Raw genomic sequence first — 21,981 nt, 5'->3', positions numbered from 1 at the left:
AGACTTGGCTGGTGGGACATGGCAGTTCTCTGGGACAGAAGAGACCCTGAAGCAGGAACCCAGAGCCTGGAAATGGATAACCAAGGGTTCTGGGCACCCTCTGAAAAGGTAAGTGGTCTCTACAGTCCTTGGAATTAGCTCCTGTGTCTCAGAGTTGGAGCTTCGAAGCCCAGCTGTTGTTTCTGCTGGTCACACGTCCTTATTGTATCTGGTGATGTTCTGGGGCAATGCCAGGAGCCAGAGAAACCCTTGTGAGGTGGGGTGGGAAGGAATCTTCACCCCCTGCCCCTGCTGGAGGTGGGCCCTGTGACATCTCCTCCTCTGGCGTGGTTCATACGTGCTGGCAAAGTGGCTCTGCCTGATGAAAGAAGATGCAGTTAACGGTGTGGGAGAGCACAAACGGGGTTGGTGGGGACAGAGGTGCTAAGAAGCCAACCTTGTGCATTGTACTGCAGCTGTTAAATGCTCCTTGAGTGGGATATGGACTCAGATTTGATTTCAGCTCGAGCTGCTGCTGGTTCTTCATTTCAGCTCCAGATCTTTGTTGCTTCAGCTCCAGCCCCGCAGGCTTTCTCTCAGCTCCACGGCTTCAGGCTTCATTTCAGTTCTGGGATGGTTAGAGCTCAAGCCCTACAGTTTGATTTCAGCTCCAGGTTTGTTCCCACAAGCTTTGTTTCAAATACAGGCCTAAACTATTTACTGCAGCAACAGCTCGAGGAAATTTCAGCTCAAAACCCAGCCCTACAGTGATTCTTTCAGCTCTAGCCCTATAGATGTGATTTCAGCTCCCGCCCTTTCCCGGGACCTTTATTTCAGCTCCAGCCCAATGGATTTGATTTCAGCTCCAGCTGCTGCCGCAGATTCTTCATTTCAGCTCCAGTTCTTCGTTGCTTCAGCTCCAGCCCCACAGGTTTTCTCTCAGCTCCACAGCTTCAGTCTTCCTTTCAGCTCCGGGATATTTCAGCTCCCACCCTACAGCTTTGATTTCAGCTCCCAGTTTGTCCCCACAAGCTTTATTTCCAATACAGGCCCAAAATCTTTTTGCAGAAACAACCCTATTATGAGATTTCAGCTGAAAGCCCAACCCTACAGTGCTTATTCCAGCCACAAGATATTAATTTCAGTACCAGTGTTATTGATTTGATTTCAGCTCTAGCCCTATAGATTTTAGTTCACCTCTAAGCCTATAGATTTTGACTTCATCCTTAGCCCCAATGGTTTTTATTTAGCTCCTGCTTTTTTCCCACAAGCTTTATTTCCAATAGAGGCTCAAAATCTTTATTGCAGAAGCAACTCTGTGAGATATCAGCTCAAACCTCAGCCCTACAGTGCTTATTGCATCCCCAAGAACTTTCTTTCAGTAGCAGCGCTATAGATTTTATTTCAGTTACCCGTTCTATTGACTGGGTTTCAGCTCTAGCCCTATAGATTTTTTTCACCCCTAAGCCTATCGATTTTTATTTCACTTCTTTCCCTTTAGATGTGATTTCAGCTCCACCCCTTTACCACAAGCTTTATTTCATTTCCAGCCCTTCAGTAATTCTTCCACATTAAGGTCTGTTGTATTTCAGCTCCAGCCCCAGACCTATGGTCTTTACTTCAGCTCCAGCCCCTATAGATTTTATTCCAGCCACAGCACTAATGTTTTTTTATTTCAGCTGTAGACCTATAGATGTGATTTCAGTTCTGGACCTTTCTCACAATCATTATTTGAAATACAGCCTAAAATCTTTAATTGCAGAAACATCTCATAGAGATTTCAGCTCAAAGCCCAGCTCTATGGTGTTTATTTCAGCCTCAAGATATTAATTTCAGTACCAGTGGTTTTGATTTGATTTCAGCTCTAGCCCTATAGATTTCATTTCACCTCTAAGACTATAGACTTTTATTTTAGCTCTAGCCCTATAGATGTGATTTTTAATTCAGATGTGACTTTTTTAATTCAGCTGCTGCTCAAAGTTTTTATTGAGTTCCCAAAATCTTTTGTTTAGTATCAGCGCTATTGATTGTATTTCAGGTCTTGGTGTAATAGATTTTATTTCGGCTCTAGACCTATATATGTGATTTCAGCTGCAGTTCTCAGGTCAGTGTTTCACCTCCAGTCTAGTCCACCCCCACTCTCAGTATTTCTGCTCCATCGCTTTCCCCAGTATTTGCATTTCGGCTCCAGCCTTGCATCATTTCCCCTCCAGCCCCCAAGTCTATTTTTTTATCATTAGCCTTATGTACCTTATGATGAGTTCAGCTCTGTGATATCTCAACTTTAGCTTTGGAATTCCGATTCCAGTTTTTTCTTGCCGGCATCTGCTGCAGGCTCTCACAGCTGCACTGGGGGCTGTTGACAAGGCCGTCAATCAATTACTGTCATCACTCAATTACATGACTACGAACTGTCATTACTTCCCTGGTAGCACTCTGATTGGGCCGTTCTGAATAAAGGTTCCGCCCCCTCAGGCTATTGCCTGCCTGGAGTTGGGCCTGGTGGATGACGCTGCCCCGCCCCTTTTCCCTCCACCCGCCCCCTTCTCCTGGGCGGTGTTTGGGGGCCGGAGACAGCGGCTCGGCTTCCGGTTCCCTATCCCAAAAAGCAGCGTTCGGTCCGGCCCTGAGCTCCAGGAACAGCCCTGAGCGCCCCCTCCCCTGCTGGTTTGCAGGCCCGGAAGTGGAGCCCCGCCGTTCCGCTCCCAGGCTCTGAAAACGCCTCATTTAATCCCCAGTTTGGGGCTAGAAACCCCCCGCGGTCTGATGGAGGAACGGGAAACGCAAGCACCCGTGGCCCCGGGCCCAGGGTGGGAAGGGAAAGTGCTTGTGAACCGGGGACACCTCCACTCGGAGGAACTGGCAGTGTCTCCTCCTCGGGAAAACTTCATTGTGCTTTATTACACTTTATTATTATGGCGGTGTTATGCATCATACTTATAGTAATGTAAGAAAATAATAACAGTTTTATTGGTTTTAGTTCTATTATTAAAGCCCCGCCTCCCCATTCGCAGCTCTATCGGCCCGGCCCTCCCGCGGCTCCACCCCACCCCGCCCCCAGCTCCCGCTGAGGTTTCGGCCCCACCCGGGACCGGCCCCCTCATACACGGGCAGGGCCGGTGCCCCGGGACCTGCTCAGCGCTGCACCGGCCTCAGGAGCTGCCGCTGCCCGACCCAAGCGGGGAGCAGTCGGGGGACGGAGCCCCGCTCCCCCACCCCGGGACACGGCTCGCCGGGGGCCGGATCTCCCCCGCCCGCCTCTTGCCCCAGCCACCGCCCCCCGAGGCAAACTGCAGGCCCCCGCCTCGCAAATAGAGGTGCCGCCGCCAGTCAGCGCCGCCGGCTACCCTGGTTTCAGCCTAGCTCACCGGTAAGCCTCGGCCCGCGGATCACCTCAGCCGCTCCCTCGCTGCAGCAACCTTTCACTGGCACTGACAGCCGCCCGCCCACGCTTTTTAAAGGCTCTTGCTCCGCCCACCCCCGCCCACCCAGCCAATCCCGGCCCGAGACTGCTTCAGGCCACGCCAATCCCAGCCTCCCGCCCTTTTCCGCTCCACCCAATCGCAGCCCACCCCTTCAATCCGCCCCCGCCCGGCTCCCTGGCCGCGCTGCCTCCCGAGGACCCGGTGGAAAGGTGGAAAAGGACCGACAGTGTTGGCCGACAGCGGCTAAACATGAACCAGCAGGGTGCCCAGGTGGCCACACAGGCCCACAGCATCCTGGCTTGTATCAGCAATAGTGCGGCCAGCAGGACCAGGGTAGTGACCATCCCCCGTACTTGGCATTGCTGAGGCCACACCTCAAATCCTGGGTTCAGTTTTGTGTCCCTTACTATGGGATAGACATTGGGGTGCTGGAGAGTGTCCAGAGAAGGGCAGCAAAGCTGGTGAAAGGTCTGGAGAACAAGTCTGATAAGGAGTGGATGAGTGAACTGGGGTTGTTTAGCCTGAAAAAACAGAGGCTGAGAGGAGACCTTTTTGCTCTCTACAGCTACCTGAAAGGAGGTTGTAGTGAGGAGGGTGTTGGTCTATTTTCCCAGGTAACAAGTGACAGCATGAGAGGAAATGGTCTCAAGTTGCACTAGAGAAGGTTCGGATTGGATATAAGGAAAATACACAATCTATGTTAAAAACAAACAGTAAGGTAAAAAACAAACAAAAAACTAAGCACTTGATGGTTTTAATGATGCTAAGATAGAATATTCAAAGGACAAGCACACACAATTTTTAAAGTCTTACTTAAAGCAATCAAGCACAATCCTTTAATCAACATCACTATTCCCAAGATCAAGATCCTCTGTCACTTTCACAGCAACTGCCTCCAAAAATCCCTGGTCATTCCAGCAATCAGCCACACAGTCCAGACAAAACTGTCATTTTTTAGGCCCAGTTCTATGTTTTTTCAGAACTCTCCTGGGCCAGTGCTGTAGCTACCGGGATCAGCTGTGCTGATGGAGCAACAAGCCACAGCTGGGGGTGGCTGGGCAGTGCCACCCTGCACAGCTGAGCCCCATCAGGGGTGGGTGGGCAGGGCTGCTCCTGGGCCTTTTAAACCCCTCCAGGGGCTGCTAGGAGTTTCTGGTGCCTATTGGGAGTGAGTGATACCTGGTTCCTGCTGACTGGGAGCTCACTTGGGTCTCCTGGGTAACTTCTGAGAGATTGCTACTGTTTGCTGGGAGCTGCTAAGATGTCCTGGGAGCTGTTCCAGGTAGGTGCTGGCTTCTGAGTGAAGTTCCCCCATTTATCTCCGGTTAGTGGCTGCCCTTGGGGGTTGCTCTGGGTGTAGATGCTTTTTCTCCACTTGTGCTGGGTGCAGGAGACTCAGAGCACCCTGGAACTTTGAGTTTTATTGTGTTTTGCTTTTTTTCTAGGTATTTTAGGTTCTGGAGCAGCAGAGCCAGTAGTGGCTGTTTCTGCACATGGGTGCTGGGGCTGTGGCCACTGCCTGTGAGAGGTGGGGGTGAGCTCAGGGGAAGGTGATGCTGGGTGGGGCAGGCAGTGCAGAGATGTTGACCTGAAGTTTATCCTTCTTCTCTGTTTTCCCTGCTGTTACAGGTTGAGTGAGGACCCTGTGCAGCCTGGCCACCCCCCCAGAGTGGTTCCTGCAGTGGTTTTGTGCCCCACCATGTGTGGTTGTGTTTACCTCTTCTCAGTGGTGAGGGATCTGGGGTGCCCTTTTGGTGGGGGGCTGAAGTCCAGCTCCCCTAGTGAGGGCTGGGAGGAGTTTGTATGTTTGGTGTCTGTTTGCTTTTGCAGGTACCTGATGAAGCTGCTGAAGAGGAGGGAGCCCTGGCGTGAGCATTTGCTTTGTTTCTGTGTTTATTTCTTCTTTGTGCTCCAGCTGGAAATCATCTGCTGCAGCGCCTTGAAGAAAATCACAGAATTGACTGGGTTGGAAAAGACCTCAGAGATTATCAAGTCCAACCCTTGGTCCAACTCCAGTCCATTGACTAGATCATGGCACTAAGTGCCATGTCCAATCTCAGTTTAAAAACCTCCAGGGACAGTGAGTCCACCACCTCCCTGGGCAGCTATTCCAATGCCTGACCACTCTCTCTGTAAAGAATTTCTTTCTAATATCCAGCCTAAATTTCCCCTGGCAGAGTTGAAGCCCATGCCCCCTTGTCCTATTGCTGACTGCCTGGGAGAAGAGACCAATCCCCACCTGGCTATAATGTCCCTTCAGGTAGTTCTAGAGAGTGCTGAGCTCACCTCTAAGCCTCCTCTTCTCCAGACTAAACAACCCCAGCTCCCTCAGCCTCTCCCCATAGGTCTTGTGTTCAAGTCCCTTCACCGGTCTTGTTGCTCTTCTCTGGACTCGCTCCAGCACTTCAATGTCTTTCCTGAACTGAGAGGCCCAGAACTGAACACAATACTCCAGGTGTGGCCTCACCAATGCAGAGTACAGGGGAAGGATCACTTCCCTTGTCCTGCTGACCACGCTATTTTTGATACAAGACAGGATACTATTGGCCTTCTTGGCCACCTGGGCACACTGTTGGCTCATGTTGAGCTTCCTGTCGATTAGCACCCCCAGGTCCCTTTCTGTCTGACTGCTCTCCAGCCACTCTGCGCCCAGCCTGTAGCACTGCTAGGGGTTGTTGTGGCCAAAGTGCAGGACCTGGCACTTGGTCTTGTTGAACTTTATCCCACTGGAATCAGCCCATTTTTCCAGTATATCCAGATCCCTCCTGCCTTCCAGCAGGTGGACACTCCCTCCCAACTTGGTGTCATCAGCAAATTTGCTGATGATGGTCTCAATCCCCTCATCTAAATAATCAATAAAGGACTGGACCCAACACTGACCCCTGGGGGACACCACTAGTGACTGGCTGCCAGCTAGATGCAGCCCCATTCACCAGCACTCTCTGGGCCCGGCCCTCCAGCCAGTTCTTAAACCAGCAGAGAGTGCACTTGTCCAAGCCATGGGCTACCAGCTTTTGCAGGAGTATATTATGGGAGACAGTGTCAAAGGCCTTGCTGAAGTCTAGATAGACCACATCCACAGCTTTCCCCTCATCCACCAGGTGAGTCACCTGATCATAAAAAGAGATCAGGTTGGTCAGACAGGACCTGCCTCTCCTAAACCCATGCTGGCTGGGTCTGATCCCTTGTCCATCCTGAAGGTGCTGTGTGATTTCATTCAGGATGATCTGCTCCATAACCCTGCCAGGCACCGAGGTCAGGCTGACAGGCCTGTAGTTGCCAGGGTCAGCTTTGCAGCCCTTTTTGTGGATTGGGGTAACATTCACCAATTTCCAATTGTATGGGAGCTCCCCAGTGAGCCAGGACTGTTGGAAGATGATGGAGAGTGGCTTGGCAAGCCCTTCTGCTAGCTCCCTCATCACCCTAGGATGGATCCCATCTGGTCCCATAGACTTGTGAGGATCCAGATGGCTCAGTAAGTCACCAACTATTTCCTCCTGGAATACAAGGGGGCTATTTGGCTTCCTATCTCTGTCAACCACCTCCAGAGGCCAGTTGTTCTGAGGGCCGCCTGTCTTACTGGTAAAAACTGAGGCAAAGTAGGTATTAAGTACCTCAGCTTTCTCCTCATCTTTGTTAACTATATTTCCCTCAAAGTCCAACAGAGAATGGAGGTTTTCCCTTCCCCTCCTTTTGTTATTAACATATTTAAAGAAGGACTTTTATTATCCCTAATAGAATTGGCCAAATTAACTTCAAATTGCACTTTTGTTTCCCTGATTTTTTTTTTTTTTCTGTGATCTAGCTATCTTAATAAATTCTTCGTAAGTAGCCAGCCCTTTTTTCCACAGTTGGTAAACTCTCTTTTTATTTCTGATTTCCTTCAGAATCTCCCTGTTTAGCCAAGCTGGTTGTCTTCCCTGCTGGCTAGCCTTTCGGCACACTGGTATAGCCTGTTCCTATGCACTCAAAACCTCCTGCTTGAAGCATGTCCAACCCTCCTGGGCCCCCTTGTTTTTAAGCATTGTTTCCCAGGGTATGCTCTGAACTAGACTTCTGATTAGGCAAAAATCTGCCCTCCAGAAGTCCAGTGTAGAGGTTTTATTAATGGCTCTCCTTGCATCTCTGAGTATTGAAAATTCTATTATTTCATGGTTGTTATGCCCCAGGCAGCCTCCAACCACTACATCTCCCACCAGCCCTTCTCTGTTTGTTACCAGTAGGCTCATTTACCAGCTGATGAAGGAAATTGTCCTCTATACACTCTAGGAAATTCCTAGACTGCCTCTTCTGTGCAGTATTGAGCTCCCAGCAGATATCCGGCAGGTTAAAGTCAACCATAAGAACAAGGGCTGTCGATTTTGAGACATCTGCCAGTTGCTTGTAGAATAATTCATCTCCTTCATCGTCCTGGTTGGGCGGTCTATAACAGACACCCATGAGGATGTCAGCCTTGTTGGACTTCCCCCTGATTCTGGTCCACAGGCGCTCAACCTTGTCACTGCTGACCTCAAGTTTAACAGAGTCAAGAGACTCTCTAACACATACAGCCACCCCTCCACCTCTCCTACCCTGCCTGTCTTTTCTGAAGAGCTTGTAGCCACACATAGCAGCACTCCAGTCATATGAGTCATCCCACCATGTTTCTGTGATGACAACTACGTCATAGCTTTCTGCTGCATGATGGCTTCCAGCTCCTCTTGTTTGTTGCCCATACTGCGTGCATTAGTGTACATGCACTTCAAGCGGGCTGCTGATTTCACTCTTAATTCAGGCTTTCCATCCTTAGGCTGATCTTTGGAGAGCCCATTTTCAATCCCTTCCCCCTTCAAACCTAGTTTAAAGCCCTCCTGATCAGCCCTGCCAACTTATGGGCTATATGATTTGAGAAGACTAGGTACCATGGAGTTTGCCCCATGGTCAAAAAACCACAAAATTTTGATGGTGACACCAATCCTTTAGCCACCTGTTAATGAGATGGGCTTTTCTACACCTCTCTTTATTTAGCTCCTCATCCATCCCAGATAGCAGAGGAACTGAGGCAAATATCACCTGTGCTCCTGTCCCATGAACTGACCGATCCAGTGCTTTAAAGTCTTTTTTAATTGTATTGGTACTTCTTCTATTAACATCCTCGCTGCCAGTTTGGACTACTAACAGGGGATAATAGTCTGAGGGCTGAATTAGCTCAGGAAGTCTTCTATTAATGTCCCTCACCCTGGCCCCAGGAAGGCAGCAGACCTCCCTGTGGGATGGGTCTGGGTGACATATAGGGCCCTTTGTTCCTCTCAGAAGGGAGTCGCTGACTACAACCACCCTTCTTTGTTTTTTTTCTTATAGCTGCAGTTGTAATCTGTTTTGTAGATGAGGTCCATCCAGGAGGCTCTCCAGGCAGATCTTCTTGGCTGTTCTCTGCTTGATTTTCTGGGTCCAGGGCCTCATATCTATTTGTTAAGGGCACCAAGGGTGGTGATGGGGTTCGAGAGAGGGTTCTTTTACCTCTCCAATCAGGGACCTGTTTCCATTCCCCCCCACCAATTAGGTCTTACCTTCACAGTAAAAATATTTTCTTGCATAGTGAGTCTGGTGCTTTGCTTTGTGTCTTTTACCTCTTGTTTCTGCTGGGCAGAGCTGAGCCTGCTGCCCTTGCCACTCCCCACCAGACAGAGCTAAACAGTGATGCTGAATTGAGACCAGAGAGTTGGAATTGATCTTTGAGTCTCTTCCATTTGAGATATTCTCTGATCTACCTCAGGATTGTTTTTTCCTCAAGTGGTCTGTGCTCTAGGTGACAGCCCAGGCCCTCTCTGCCACAGCCTTTGTCATCTCCGTGTCTCTGTGCTGGGCCTGTGCATCTCTCTCTGCCTCATCCTGCGGGGGGGTGGTGGCTGAGTCCCTTTAGGTCACTCTGCTCTAGCCACTTGTAGCTTGAAAAAGACCTTTAAAATCATTGAGCATCCTTGAGCAGAGCACAACAGGCTGTACCACTTGCACTTAATGACACAGTGAGAGCTGTCAGGTACCAGAAACTATTTGTATTGGGTGACAGAGTGTTCTTGTGGTGCCTGGAAAGAGCTGCTCCCCTTCAGGTCCTTTTTTGGGCTCCCTTTCGTGAGCCAAATTCTACAGCCCCCGGCACCCAAGAGACTTACAAAGTTCATCCCCAATGAGGCTTTTTACAGATTTAACACAAAACTACCCCTCTCTTGCTGCCTCTGCAAGTCCTGTGCTGCTCAGGGTGCAGGTGACAGCAGCACCCTCAAGATATGACATGAGCCATTGCTTGTGGCTGTACATGCATGGGGAGCACTTTACACTAAACAGATCCCTGTCTTTGGGGAATGTAGGGAGGATAATGGAGCGCTCCATGGGAGGACAAGTGTATATATTATTAATTACCAGCAGTACTGAGACTTAATACCATGTGAGGTGTCATCTCACCTTACTTTACCTCCCCTCTTCTGTGCTGCCCAGGACTGTTTGAATTCCAGCATCCATAACCTCTAAGAGAATTTCTCTCTTTTGCAGCACAAACACCAGTGCTATGCTGTGGATGATAAGCACTAAGTCCATGTGCAGGAAACAAATCAAAACTCAGAGAAACTTCCCAAGGCAAAATAACATTTGTGCTGAACTGGGCAAAGTGCTCACCTCCCTTGGGGGCAAGTTAATTAATGCTGCAAAGAGCTTAACCACCAAGTGGAATGGAATAGAATGGAGTGATGCCCGAGGGCTCTCCTGAGGATGGATTTTTACTTACTTACCCTCAGACTGGTACTACATGGTTTGATGGATGCACTTGGTGTTGCAGGCCAGTCAATCCTGGAAGGTGAGGGTCACCTGTGAGTCATCGAGCAGCTGGTTGAAGCAAGAGAGGAAGGGACATTGGAATGCACATCAGCACAGGTGTAAAGTGCCAAGGCAAGAGAAATGACCAAGACCAAGTCCCACACAGGCAGCTCCAGCCTAGTTTTTCCCATTTTACATGTACAAGTGAGACTCCCCAGCAGTGCAGACACAATTACTGCTTAGAATTGCTGAGCTCTGTGAGCTCAGCAGAGCAGCAGGACCACAAACCAAACTACCTGTGGGCTCAGGCACCTCCCAGGGCTTGGAAACTCAGAAGTGCTTTAGCAGCAGCAATCTGCTCTTAAAAACCCTGTCTGCTCTTAAAAAAAAAAAAAAAAAAAAAAAGTCTGCTCTCCACAAGAGCTGCTGCCTTGGCCTCATGGTACAATCCCACCACCTCTTTCACTGCGACGATCCCTGGGAGTGGGAACTAACACATCTTCACCTCCAGCCAGAGCACCACTCAGAGGCACCTGTGGGAGCAAAACAAGCTATCGCACGCTGCGGGACAACATTTATCATAGAATCATTGAATCATTTTGGTTGGAAGAGACCCTCGAGATCATCAAGTCCAACCACAGCCTAACTCTGGCACTAAAACATGTCCCTAAGAACCTAATCTATCTGTCTTTTAAACACCATTATGTTATACCCATTATATTATATGCATTACATTATATCCATTATATTATAGCCATTATATAGTATATCCATTTATGTGCTCTGTCTCAGGGGAGAAGGGGAAATAAAAGAGATTTGTCCCACTTTCTAGGCCAAAGCTAAAGCCAAGAGGAACAAAAGCACTAAACCAAGGCTCCTACCCAGGCCCAGAGCACACCCAGCACAGAGTGCGGCTTCCTTCAAGTCACTGGGGAGACAGCCAGGTTTACATAGCATTGGATTGACCCTTCCTGCTCCAAACATCCTATAAACATGTGCAAACATGGAGCCACCTGCTCAGAGACAACAGTGACCAAGTTCATGCCCACGACAATCTCCCTGAGGCAGCTAGAATGATGCGAGTTCCCATTTCCTGCGCCACTGGCATGGTCCCTGCACTGGATGGCTTCTGAGCAAGGACTCACCACTAGAAACCAGAGCTACTCTGCTTACAAGTCCCCCCCGCAGCTCTGGACATCAAGAGATGCTGCAAACACTGGCAGAGGCACAAAAAAGCAACAGAAACCAGCTCAAAACTTTGCCTGATCCAGTTAATCTACCCACTTTATCCAGGAGATCACTTAATGGCACTAGAGGATATTTAATAACACCTGCCTGCTCACAGCAGCACTGGCCCCACCACAAACCAACTTCTCTAAGCTTGCTGCACCAAAAAAATGCACCAAGAGCCACCCTGGGAGGATGCCCGCATCATCCTTCTCTGACAACCAGATTATGGACAGCCAGAGCTACATGAGTGGCACACAGGGGCCAGCAACCCTGAGGTGTCTGAGCCCAAACTCGCCTCCCAGAGCAAGCGAAGGACAGAGAAGGCTCAGCCGTTCCCTCCGCAGGGGTTCCAGCAGCACCAACTGAACGCCGAATACTCACCTTGTCTGTTTGGAGCAGAGGCGATGGCCGGTTTCTTCCCATGCTTTCTCCAGAGGGGCTGTGAGCCAACGTGTGAGCCAGGAGGGGGCTGGTCATCTGTGGGATCAGAGAAACATTTTGGGTGGAAAAGCCCCTCAAGGTCATCAAATCCAACCATTAACCCAAACCTGGCACTAAACTATGTCCCTAAGAACCTCATCTACACATCTTTTAAACCCCTCCAGGAACTGTGACTCCACAATTTCCCTAGGCAGCCTGTTCCAATGCCCAACAACCCTTTCTGGCAAAAAAAAAATAATCCCAATATCCAATCTAAACCTGCCAGTGCAACTTGAGGCTGTTTCCTCTTGTCCTATTGCTTGTTACTTGGGAGGAGAGAGTGACCCCCACCTTGTTACAATCTCCTTTCATGTAGTTGTAGAGAGCAAGGTTTCTGAGAGGGTCAGTGACCAGGTACGTGGGTCCATGGGCCGCCCCCACAGGGATCCCTCACATGAGCAGCATGGCTGGGATGGAGAAATGCCTCTCTGCTTTGAGCAGGCTGTCACCACTGCTCTTTCCAACTTAACTCCATTAGTGATCACTAAAAGACCCACTTGGACACAGAGTAGGAGCGTCCCAGCTCCCAGAGCCTCTCCAAAAGCTCCCACCGGCACCAGACACAGCTGCAACTCCGGCCAGTCACAGTGCGGCTGCTCCTCCTGTGATTGCGCCAGCCAGGCGATGGCTTTTGGCTTCAGACCACAGCCACCCCCTCCCACGGATCCTCCAGCAGACACTCACTAGGTGTCATGTCCTTTTTCCTCTTCTTGGGCCTGGCAGAAGCCGCCCCCCAACCTGTGCTGTGGGTTCGTGGCTGGGACTGACTGTGGGACCACGATCTCTTTCAGACCTGTGAAAAACAAGACTCTGACCCAAAAAGGACCCCAACAACACGTGGCAGGGCTGTGGAAACGTATGTGTGTGGGGAGACTCATATCCCTGTCCCCACTCTAGTGTTTACCCCCCTCCTTGACCTCCAAGCACAACCCAAACATCCTCACAGAAACCCAAAGCCCTTCCAGCCCAACAGACACACTTCTTGGGGTAACAGTGAGGCAAGTGAGGATTTTAATTCACTCTCATCACCTGGGTCACTCTCCTTTGGACAGATTTTCATCTTTGGTTACTTAAAGACAGAGTAGGATTATGCAACTGTCAGGGTACAAAACCCCCAAGGGAACTGAACCCCCGAGGCTGCTGCTTGCAGGGGGGTTCACAATGAGCTAGGCTTCGCCCAGCACTGCTTGGGCCCAAAGGGAGGAGAACACTCATCTCCCAGGATAGAAGAGGAACCCGACTTGTCGTGAGCACCCATCACAGCAAAGCCTGGCAGGATTTGTGCTCCCAGGGGAGCCCCCACATTGCTCCCCCATGCCAGGGGAGAGCTGCAGCCCAGGAGGGATCAATCCCTCCTCACAAAGCTCTGTACTGGCAGAGGGAGGGGCAGGAAATTAAGCCCCTGCTAATGAAGCACTGATATCAAGCAGATGTGAAGGCAGCTCAAGCAAATTCAGGGCACAAGCATGAGGCAGGGGAACAAGTGGCATCAGCCCGATGCAGCCCCTCAACACTCACCAAAACGCCCCGTGCGTTCCCCCCACACCTACCGCCTGAGTTGTAGGCAGGGAAGTCAGCAAACTCCTGCGTTGGGCTCTGATCGCTGGTGAAGGTGCAGGTGCAGGCAAAGGAGTGACACTGAGCGACACATTGCGAGACAATGACAAAGGTAGAAAAAACCCCAGGTGGACGGGACAGAAATGGGGCGATATCCCCCCAAACGCTCCCAAGGAAGGTTTGTGCCCTGGGCTGGGGCTGAGGAGCAAGAGAGTGACTCCAGTGAGACCCCACGGTGCTTGGAAGAGACGCCAGCTCCGAAACTTCAAGTATTTCTCCCGTGCCGACTGCATGTTCCCCTTCCCCTGCCCAGGCTTGTACCAGGCACATGGAGTGGCTGGGGGGGGTGTCCAGTTCCTCTCAGCCCCCCGCTTGCTGCTGCTCCCCAACACCGCCAAACCCCCGTTCTGGGGCAACACTGGGCACTGCACAGACAGCCCAGACTCCAGGCCGGCCCCCGCACCCAGCGAGGGCGACAGGAGAGAGACGGAGACACTGGGCACAGGGGAACGGGATGTTTATTGTCACCAGTGGAATAATCAGGCTGCTTTGGTATCTGCAAATCTTCTTCATATCTCTGCAGCTGAGACCAAAATCCTGCGTTGGGTTCTGCTACCGGCCTGGCAGTCTTCACAGTCTGGAAAAAAAGGAGAGACATTGTAAAAGCAGGGGAAGGGATCACACAAACAGCTTTCTTCCTCTTAGACTTTGGAGTAGATTTTGCTATGGAATAATAAAACAGATATTTTGGTGAGCTGACCTCACTCTGTGCATGCTAAGTCCTCCTGGCATGTGGTCTGTGTTCCAGAATGGATTCGTGGGCAAGACATAAAAAGGAGATGTTGTATTTGCTGGAAATGTGGATGTCTCTCACCAAGTGTGGTGACACCACCTGTCTTTAAGACAGAGTCACATATCTGCATGCCTATGTCTAATACTTAGCAAAAGAGTTGTCTAAATTAGAGACGTTAGTGATATACCTACCAAATGTGTAGGTATATCTACTAAAAGACTGCAAAGCATGAGTCACATGCACTGGACAGGCTTCCAAAGAAAGCTGAGATGCTATTACTTGCAGCTAGTTAGTCCCGAGATATTTTGCAGGCCTAACAGATGTTGTGTCTTTACTGCGTTGAGCTGTCACACTGGTGATAAGAGCAAATCCTGCAAAACAACATGTGCACATACTCGCTTCCTTTTCACTCATTTGCTTTATGACTCTGCCTTTACCTTCACTTACCATGACTAAGCAAACAATAGGGCAAATGTTCACAAAACCAACCAATTTTGCATATTTGCTACCAGTGCTTAAAGTCTATTTGCATTTATAATTGTATTTGCTCCAGAAACCTCACATTGAAACCTTACTTGTCCAAGTTGGGAGTAAAAATCTTACACTGGAATTCTTAATTCAAATGTTGAAAATCTATATAACTGCTAATAAATAGGCCAGAGCAGAAATTTCAGAAATCACCATTACCCATTACAAGCATTACATTTCTCGCCCAAAAGGTATCTAAATATATATCTGGGTGTAAGTACAATACCTCAAAGGCATCCTTGAGTGGGAGCTTTCGGTGTTTCATCAGGTAAGCCGTGCAAACAGCAGCTGATCGGCTGCGGCCATTTTTACAGTAAACTAAGCACTTCCCACCGCTCTGCACAGCCTCTTCTATCGCGTCACTGCACTGCTCAAAATACCGATACAGGTCTTCAGCCGGATCATCGAAGACGGGAACGCGTATGCCGCGGACCTGCTGGAGGCCGGGGAATGGCTGCTGCCTGGTGACATTAACGCAGAAGGTGACTCCCTCTCGCGTGAGCAGTTCCTCGTTGCAGGCTGCCCGGGCGTTGCTGATGAGGAGTGAGGTGGTGACCTTGTAGAGCTGGAGCATTGGCAGCCAAGGCTGCAGCGTCTCCAGCACCGCTGCAGAGCTACTCTGCACGGCATCCAGCCACGGCACAGGGATCGGGGATCCGAGTGCGGGTCCCTTCCCCCAGCAACATGTACCGGCTGTGCTGAGCTATATTTATCCCCTCTGCACAGTGTCGGGCGTAAAGGCTTCAGGCAGGTCCTAGTGCCTGCTGGATCTTGAGAGTCACAGTAAAACAGCCAAAAAGGAATTTCAGAGCTTAGAGATTATTGATAAAATTATCAGATTTGTACAGCCCCTGTTTCTATAGCAGCTCCTTAAGAGACGCTAAAACTTAAAGGGAAGTCTGCTGCTGGGGTCAGCAATGATGCAACATTGATCTGCTCACTTCCAGCTCATCTCCAGCTCAGCCGGTTGCACCCCACCTACAACAGAAGTGTCTTTTGAGGACAGAGAAAATTATTTACTTGGCTAGCTAGATAAGATAGCGCTAATCTTGCTGGACTTCAGTAGAATTGCTGGTGTTGTGCCAGGGCGTGTGCAGACACGCTTTGGAGCTGTGAAAGTCGGGAGGGGACGGGGCTAAAGGCCCGGACAGGGGAACGCCCCACCAGCCAGTGCCAGGCAGCTGCTGCAGGGCTGGATGCCGGTTCCAGCCGCTTCCCGGCAGCTGAAGGTGTGGTGGAGCTCCTGGAACACTTTGCTTGTGACCAATATTTGCTGCTGGCACGAGGATGAACCAGGACTATCACAGCAGCAGTGCATGGACTAACAGAATTGGTGTGAAACGAAACAAGGAATCAGCCCTGAGGGACAAGGATGAGCTTTTGTTCCATCATGGAGGGAGGGGAAGTCAACCTGCAGCACACTGGCTGTCACTCATGTCAGTAACAGCCTGCCAGAAGGATGCCGGCCCTGATGCTCTCTCGAATCAGTACAAAAGCACAGCGTGCCCTCTGCCATTTGACTCACGCCTCACCTGCCTGTGGTCTCTTTCTTTTGCTCCATCGCTGCTTTCACCCAGGGCTCAGGGCACCTGGCTGGAGAAAAGCTCTGCTGGCTGAGGATGCACAGTTCAGACTGGGTCCCTGGAGCTGGGAAGAAGAAAGCTCAGCAGGAAAGCATTGTCCTGACGCAACATGGGGAGGGCCCTTGGGTTCTCCCACAGCCACAATTTCCAGGATTTTCAGGCCCACCCTTAGCACTGTCTCTTGTCCAGTTCAGCATTTCCACCACGCACCTTTATTCCCAGGCCATGAGGCTGCTGATCAGGTGAGGAGGCTTTTTGTGATCACTGCTGGGGATTCTCCCCATAGGATGTTGGTTGTTTGGTTCCCCGTGCTGTGGAAAGGAGCCAGCTGCTACTTTACCTTCCTCCTCCCACCTGAGAGGTAGCAAAGGCTCCTTCTGCCTGCAGAGAGCTTGCGTGGGCCCTTGCAGAGGTCTGTGGGTGTTGGTTTATGGACATGCTCTGGTTCAAATCTGGGTGGAAGGAGAAGACACCAGCGTGACTCAAGGCACCTCAGTCCCTTTGCAGCTTGCACCACTCTTCTGCTCACAGAGGCATTTGGCCATTGGTTTCCAAGGCAGAGCAGAGCACACCGCAGTCCTGTCCTGGGAAATGGCAGCTTTACAAACAAACATAATTGTTTTCAAACATTTTTAGTATACACACAGCTGTTAAGTGGCCACGATTTAAGCTCACACAGAGGAGGCAAAGGAGGTGACTGGATTGCAAACAACTTCTCCCAGGAGAAGACCAACATTTCTAAACTTGTTTGTAGGTATATAAATGTGTGCATGTGGCACTGACATAGCTGTAACTGCAGAGCAGGAATCTAAAGAAATACCTACTCACCCAAGGATATCACTCAATTTATTAAATTTAAGAGATACTTGCTTCCAGGCAGATACACTTTTAGTAGTTTCCAGTTGTCAAGTACCTCTTAGGCACTTCATGAGGTGCTTTTGATGCATTACCTTGACTCAGGTAATCAGCCACTTCTGGAAGTGGACAGGGCTGAAGCACAAACCTTTCTCCTGCATCAATTCAGTCTCAGGTGCTCACTCAAGATTAAACATCCAGATCACTGTGATGGGCTGGCTGGCTGCTTCGCTTGCTGTTAACCCTACCAACAGCTGCACAAATACAAGGCTATGGTAATTAGTTAGCACAACACTTTGTAATGACAGACACCAAGGGTATTTCCAATTCCCTGCACTATTATGCCACGCCTTTTTGTGCATCTCTATGAGACACAGAACGTTTAGTGTACCTGCTTCGATGACCTGAGTCCAGTTCACCTTGTTTCCACACACATCACATCCATACAACTCTACCAGTTGTTCCTCCAGATTACACAGGGCTGAATGCAGGCAAACTCCCACTGCCAACATCAGCATCAGCCCATTATAAACCTTGTAGCTCAGTGTATGATTTCATTCCTCAGGACTCCTGACCTGGCCTTTATCTGTGCCGTAATAAGGAGAAAGAAAGAAAACTCCAAACTCAGCTTAAACGGAGAAGAAATAAAACTGCCCTGTAAATACAGATTTAAGTCTCCAGCCTTTTTATTTATACAAGGATTCAAAGAACATATTTCAACTTTAGATAAACAGTGCAAGAGAGTTACAAGTACCTTGGTAACAGAAAGAAATAGGTAACTGTCCAGCTATGCCAGTAAGTGAAATAATTCTTATTCCTGCAGATAGAAATGCATCTGTTTAAAGCAAAGGTGGACTTTAGATATTTTGCTATACCTTAGCCCCTACCAAGCCCACTGGTAAACAACAGGCAGTTTGTCATTTGTAAATGATAAGTAGCTGTGCTCTCAAAGCCTTTTGAGACCCTCGTCCTTAGTTAAAACATACATGTTATGGCACAAAAGAGCAGGCTGAAAGACACTTGGAAATCTACTCTTTCTGGTTCTCCCCTTTCCGGGACAGGGATCCTTTTTAATATTTTTTTCCCAGACCGCTACCTGCCACTGCATCCCTGTGAAATATGAGGCCTTCTCAAACCAGAACACCACAAATCACCATCTCGATAATATCGAAGCACATGTTCCTCCCCAGCCACCCCTGTTCCCCAGAGCTTTCCATCCATGGAACGAACCCACGGCAGCTGCCAGCCTCTGCTGTGGCTGCAGCCCTCAGCCCGCCGCCACCACCACGGGGCTGGGGAGGTTTGTCACAAGGGTTTTGAGCAGGTGCTACCCCAGGAAATGTCATTTATAAGCACTGAAAGGCCCCAGGTTCTGTGCCAGTGATCGTCCAGCTGTCGGTAACTGCTGTTTGCTTTAGGTTTGCTTAGCTTAGAGTGACGCTGAGTCGATACCTTGGGGGGACTCGGCTGGTTCGGCTCCCCAGCAGAAGGTGGCACGGCCAAGCGCAGCCCTGGCCACCGAATCACAGCAGGTTGGGGAAACCACTACAGGGTAACACAGACAACAGAATAAACTGAATTAACCAGGAACCAACAAAAAGCAGCAGCGTAGGAAGACTCTGAGAAAAGGTATAAAAATAAACCCAACTGGCCCCAGGGCTGAGGAGGGAGGATGCATCAATGCCATGTGCCTCCTGGCAAAGAGGGGGAAGAGCCCTGGCACTGCCAGCACCGTGCAGACCTGAGGCTGCTGCTGCTCCAGCCCCAGCCAAAGGGGGAAAGCATCAGGAAGGGCTTCTTCTGTGTAACAGTTTTTACTGTATCCTTGAGGCTTTGCCTTATTCATTTGGACTGTTGGGTTTTATCAGCACAACAGGGCCAATAATTTGGGCTACTAAACTGCTCAAATATTAACTGGACAATCAGAAAATCCTTGGCTTGCCATTTAAGGTGTGTTGCCCACAGGGCCTGTATGAAGCTTTTGAGGGTAATAGGCTGACAGCAAACACTAACTGCACAGAGATGGAAACGACAAGGACTTTTCTTTCAATCTCCCATTCTGCAAAGCAAAACGTTGACCTTGGCAGTCATGTGTTAAAACCCCAATTCAATCCAACTGTTTTTTGAAGAGAGTATAATGTTTTAATGACCCTCTCCTCCCCTCTTTTTTTTTGCTTCAGATATAAAGTTTCTGCAGGATTGGTTGTGGGGATTTCTGTAACTGAAGGCTAAATTTGTATTGGCAATTCTGGTAAAAAAAAAAAAAAGAAAGAAAAAAAAGACAGAAACTCTTTAGAACAGTAAAATGTGGAACTTGCCCTATACCTAGAAGCAAATAAATCTATATAAATCCATGATTTGTTTTATGATTTATCCATGATTTATCCACTCCTGGGTTTTGATGCATCCAGTGGTGCTGTCTGTCCTTTAGCCAATGCCCAGCATCCTGGCTTTCATTTCTGAAACTCTACCAGATTAGATCAGAAGGTGGCAAGTACAAGGCAGGAAGGACCAAGTCAGTAACATCAGCCACTGTGATGTGGAGTAGCCAGTCAAAGCTGATCTAAAACGTCTGCCTAATTATTAACAGATGAACCATTAACATCGTTACGTGGCCCCAGGATGAGGTGGCCAGGAGCTTCTGCTGCCTCTGTGGGACCCCTGGGGAGGGCAACAAGCTCCCCCCATGCCCACCTGTGCCAGCTTTTGGCATTACCTTGCTCATGGTCTTGTTTTCCCTTAAATTGCACATTCTAGAGACTGCTAATGTTTTTTTTCCCTTTCTTAGAAAACAGCCAAACCCCAGCCCCATAATGTTTGTTCAGCCCAAAGACACATCTCCCCTGGCAGGAGAGAGGAGAAATGCTCAAATATGTGCTGTGCAGACCAGCCAAGCAGACGACAGATCCACCTCTGACCCCCCCTCTCACCCACAGTACAAACACATTTGAAACTCAAACCTGACCCCATATGAATGCAGCCCAACCCCTGGCCATGCCCTTGGCCCAACTGGTCACAGTGATGGTGCTGTATCTAAAACATCTGCTAAACCTGCATCTCCAGCTGATGCTTGCCAAACCTGTGAGGTACAGAAGTCTCCAGAAGCCCTGAAGCACACAGTTCGACAAACACAGACATTCCTACAGCTACGTGAGGATATTTTTATCTTTCACCAACCACCCCCAGTATCAAAACCTGGCGCAGAGTCTGCCTCACCAAGCATGCAGGGTCAGGACAGCCGCTTGTGTGACCCAGAGGCTGGTGCATGGTGGGACAGGGAAAGGACAGGAAAAGTAAGGATTCACTACAATGCAACAGGGACAAACATCAAAATAAAAACAATATCCTAAATACAACATGTCCTGTCCCCACATCCTCCCCAGCATGTGCTACCCTGAGCTAGTCTCCCAGGTAGGGACACTGACCACTCCTGGTGGTAGCTCCCACAACCAGTCACAATGCTCCCAGGTAGTACAAAGTCCCTGGTCTTTCTTATTACCAAAAAACAAAAGGGATTCCCATCCATGGCTGGGGCTGGAGGAGGAGGAGGCAGCACAACTGTCTGTCAAGCAGAGAATCCCACTGTGCGTATTTTCATCTCTCTGTTACCTACGCAGGTACTGCACTGCAGGTAGAAATCGGACCATTATCACTTGGGTAAAAAATGGCTTTCCAACTAGCATGCAAAGAAAAAATACCCCAAACCCCAACCCCTAACACTCATTCCCAGTCACTTAGATGTAGGAGACCTACATTTCAAATTGTTGTCAGCTACAAGCTCTAGTCAAGAAACCCATTTACGACCTTTCCAAAGAAAAAGGGAGTTCTGCATTTTCGGGTCCAACAGCCACTGCCAGACTGTTTCAGTTCAACCCACCAAACCCGCTCATGTTCCTACGTATGCCGTTGGAAGCACAGGGCCATCTCTGCCTGCCTGGGAAGTACAGAGGAAAAACCGCAAAGAGCCCCTGAATGCAGCACTAAGCAGCGCTGACCACCTCAGTCTCTCCGCCTTATGAAGCGCCGTTGCTCCCGTCGTGCTTTTGGCAGCGGGACAGTAACAGCGCTCTGGCCAGTGGCTGGGTAACAACATCAGGGCAATTAATTGCATATTCCACTGGAGGCAGCAACAGAGCTGCCCTGGGAAGGGCCGGCTGGGGTGGCCCCTGGAGGTCTCTCTGCAAAGGCTTTTTTTAAGCCCCGAGAGCCAGTTTGCGGCAATAACAAAAGTAAAACAATGAGGTACGGAAAGAAGGGCCCAGCATTGGGGAAGAGACCAAGAATGAAGAAAACAGCTTGAGCACTGCCAGAAATAGCAAACAACTGAAACCTTTTTCTCTTCCCTCTTTTTTTTTCTTTTTTTTTTTCCTTTTTTTTTTTTTTTTTTTTTTTTTTTTGCCAAGGTGAATTAAATATGTCCGTTTGTTGGTTGGTTGGTTTTGGCAAAGTGAAGCCCTAGGCCACAGTCTCTTTCCTGGCTGTGCTAGTGAGTTACCGCCACAAGTGCTGTGCGGCAATGAAAGCCACCGAGAGGAGGAGGAGGAAGAAGGTAGAAGGCAAAGATCTGCTGCTGGCCCCACTGATGCCGTGTCCAGACTGCTTAGGAATAGCGTGTGTTTCTGGCTGCCTGGTGCTAGGGCTCTTAGAAAGTCTTTTGCCGCAGACGTCGTCAGGACAGCTGTCACCACTTCCAGAGCCGCTCATGTCGTCACCTGCGCGGAGACAAACATGGAGTGAGCCCCGACTGCCTTCTTTGTGGCGG

General features: G+C 49.5%; 2 protein-coding genes across 2 annotated transcripts in view; both read right to left on the bottom strand.

Moving 5' to 3' along the window:
- Positions 1 to 11,804: 11,804 nt before the first annotated feature.
- DUSP28 (dual specificity phosphatase 28) lies at positions 11,805 to 15,490 on the bottom strand. The gene is made up of 4 exons (XM_082054913.1): positions 15,008 to 15,490; positions 13,454 to 14,097; positions 12,588 to 12,696; positions 11,805 to 11,900 (listed from the first exon to the last, which is right to left on the bottom strand). The coding sequence occupies exons 1-2, from the start codon at positions 15,353 to 15,355 to the stop codon at positions 13,726 to 13,728; spliced, it is 720 nt and encodes a 239-aa protein (XP_081911039.1). The 5' UTR covers positions 15,356 to 15,490; the 3' UTR covers positions 11,805 to 11,900; positions 12,588 to 12,696; positions 13,454 to 13,725.
- A 2,391-nt stretch (positions 15,491 to 17,881) lies between these two features.
- The window catches only part of GPC1 (glypican 1), a 205,223-nt gene continuing 201,123 nt past the window's right edge, over positions 17,882 to 21,981 (bottom strand). The window contains exon 9 of the mRNA XM_082056808.1: positions 17,882 to 21,931. Coding sequence (XP_081912934.1) covers positions 21,711 to 21,931 — 221 coding nt within the window. The 3' untranslated portion in view covers positions 17,882 to 21,710. The remainder of the gene's footprint in view (positions 21,932 to 21,981) is intronic.

Source organism: Streptopelia decaocto (assembly GCF_964273445.1).
Source record: "Streptopelia decaocto genome assembly, chromosome: 6".
NCBI lineage: Eukaryota > Metazoa > Chordata > Aves > Columbiformes > Columbidae > Streptopelia > Streptopelia decaocto.
Note: the sequence above shows the minus strand (reverse complement) of the source record. Positions and strands in the feature narration are given on the sequence as shown.

Coding starts and splice junctions, on each gene's coding strand:
- DUSP28 (XM_082054913.1), bottom strand. CDS start 15,355: ATGCTCCAGCTCTACAAGGTCACCACCTCACTCCTCATCAGCAACGCC. Junction 14,098..15,007: donor CACTCAAGGATGCCTTTGAG/GTATTGTACTTA, acceptor CTTTTTTTCCAG/ACTGTGAAGACTGCCAGGCC.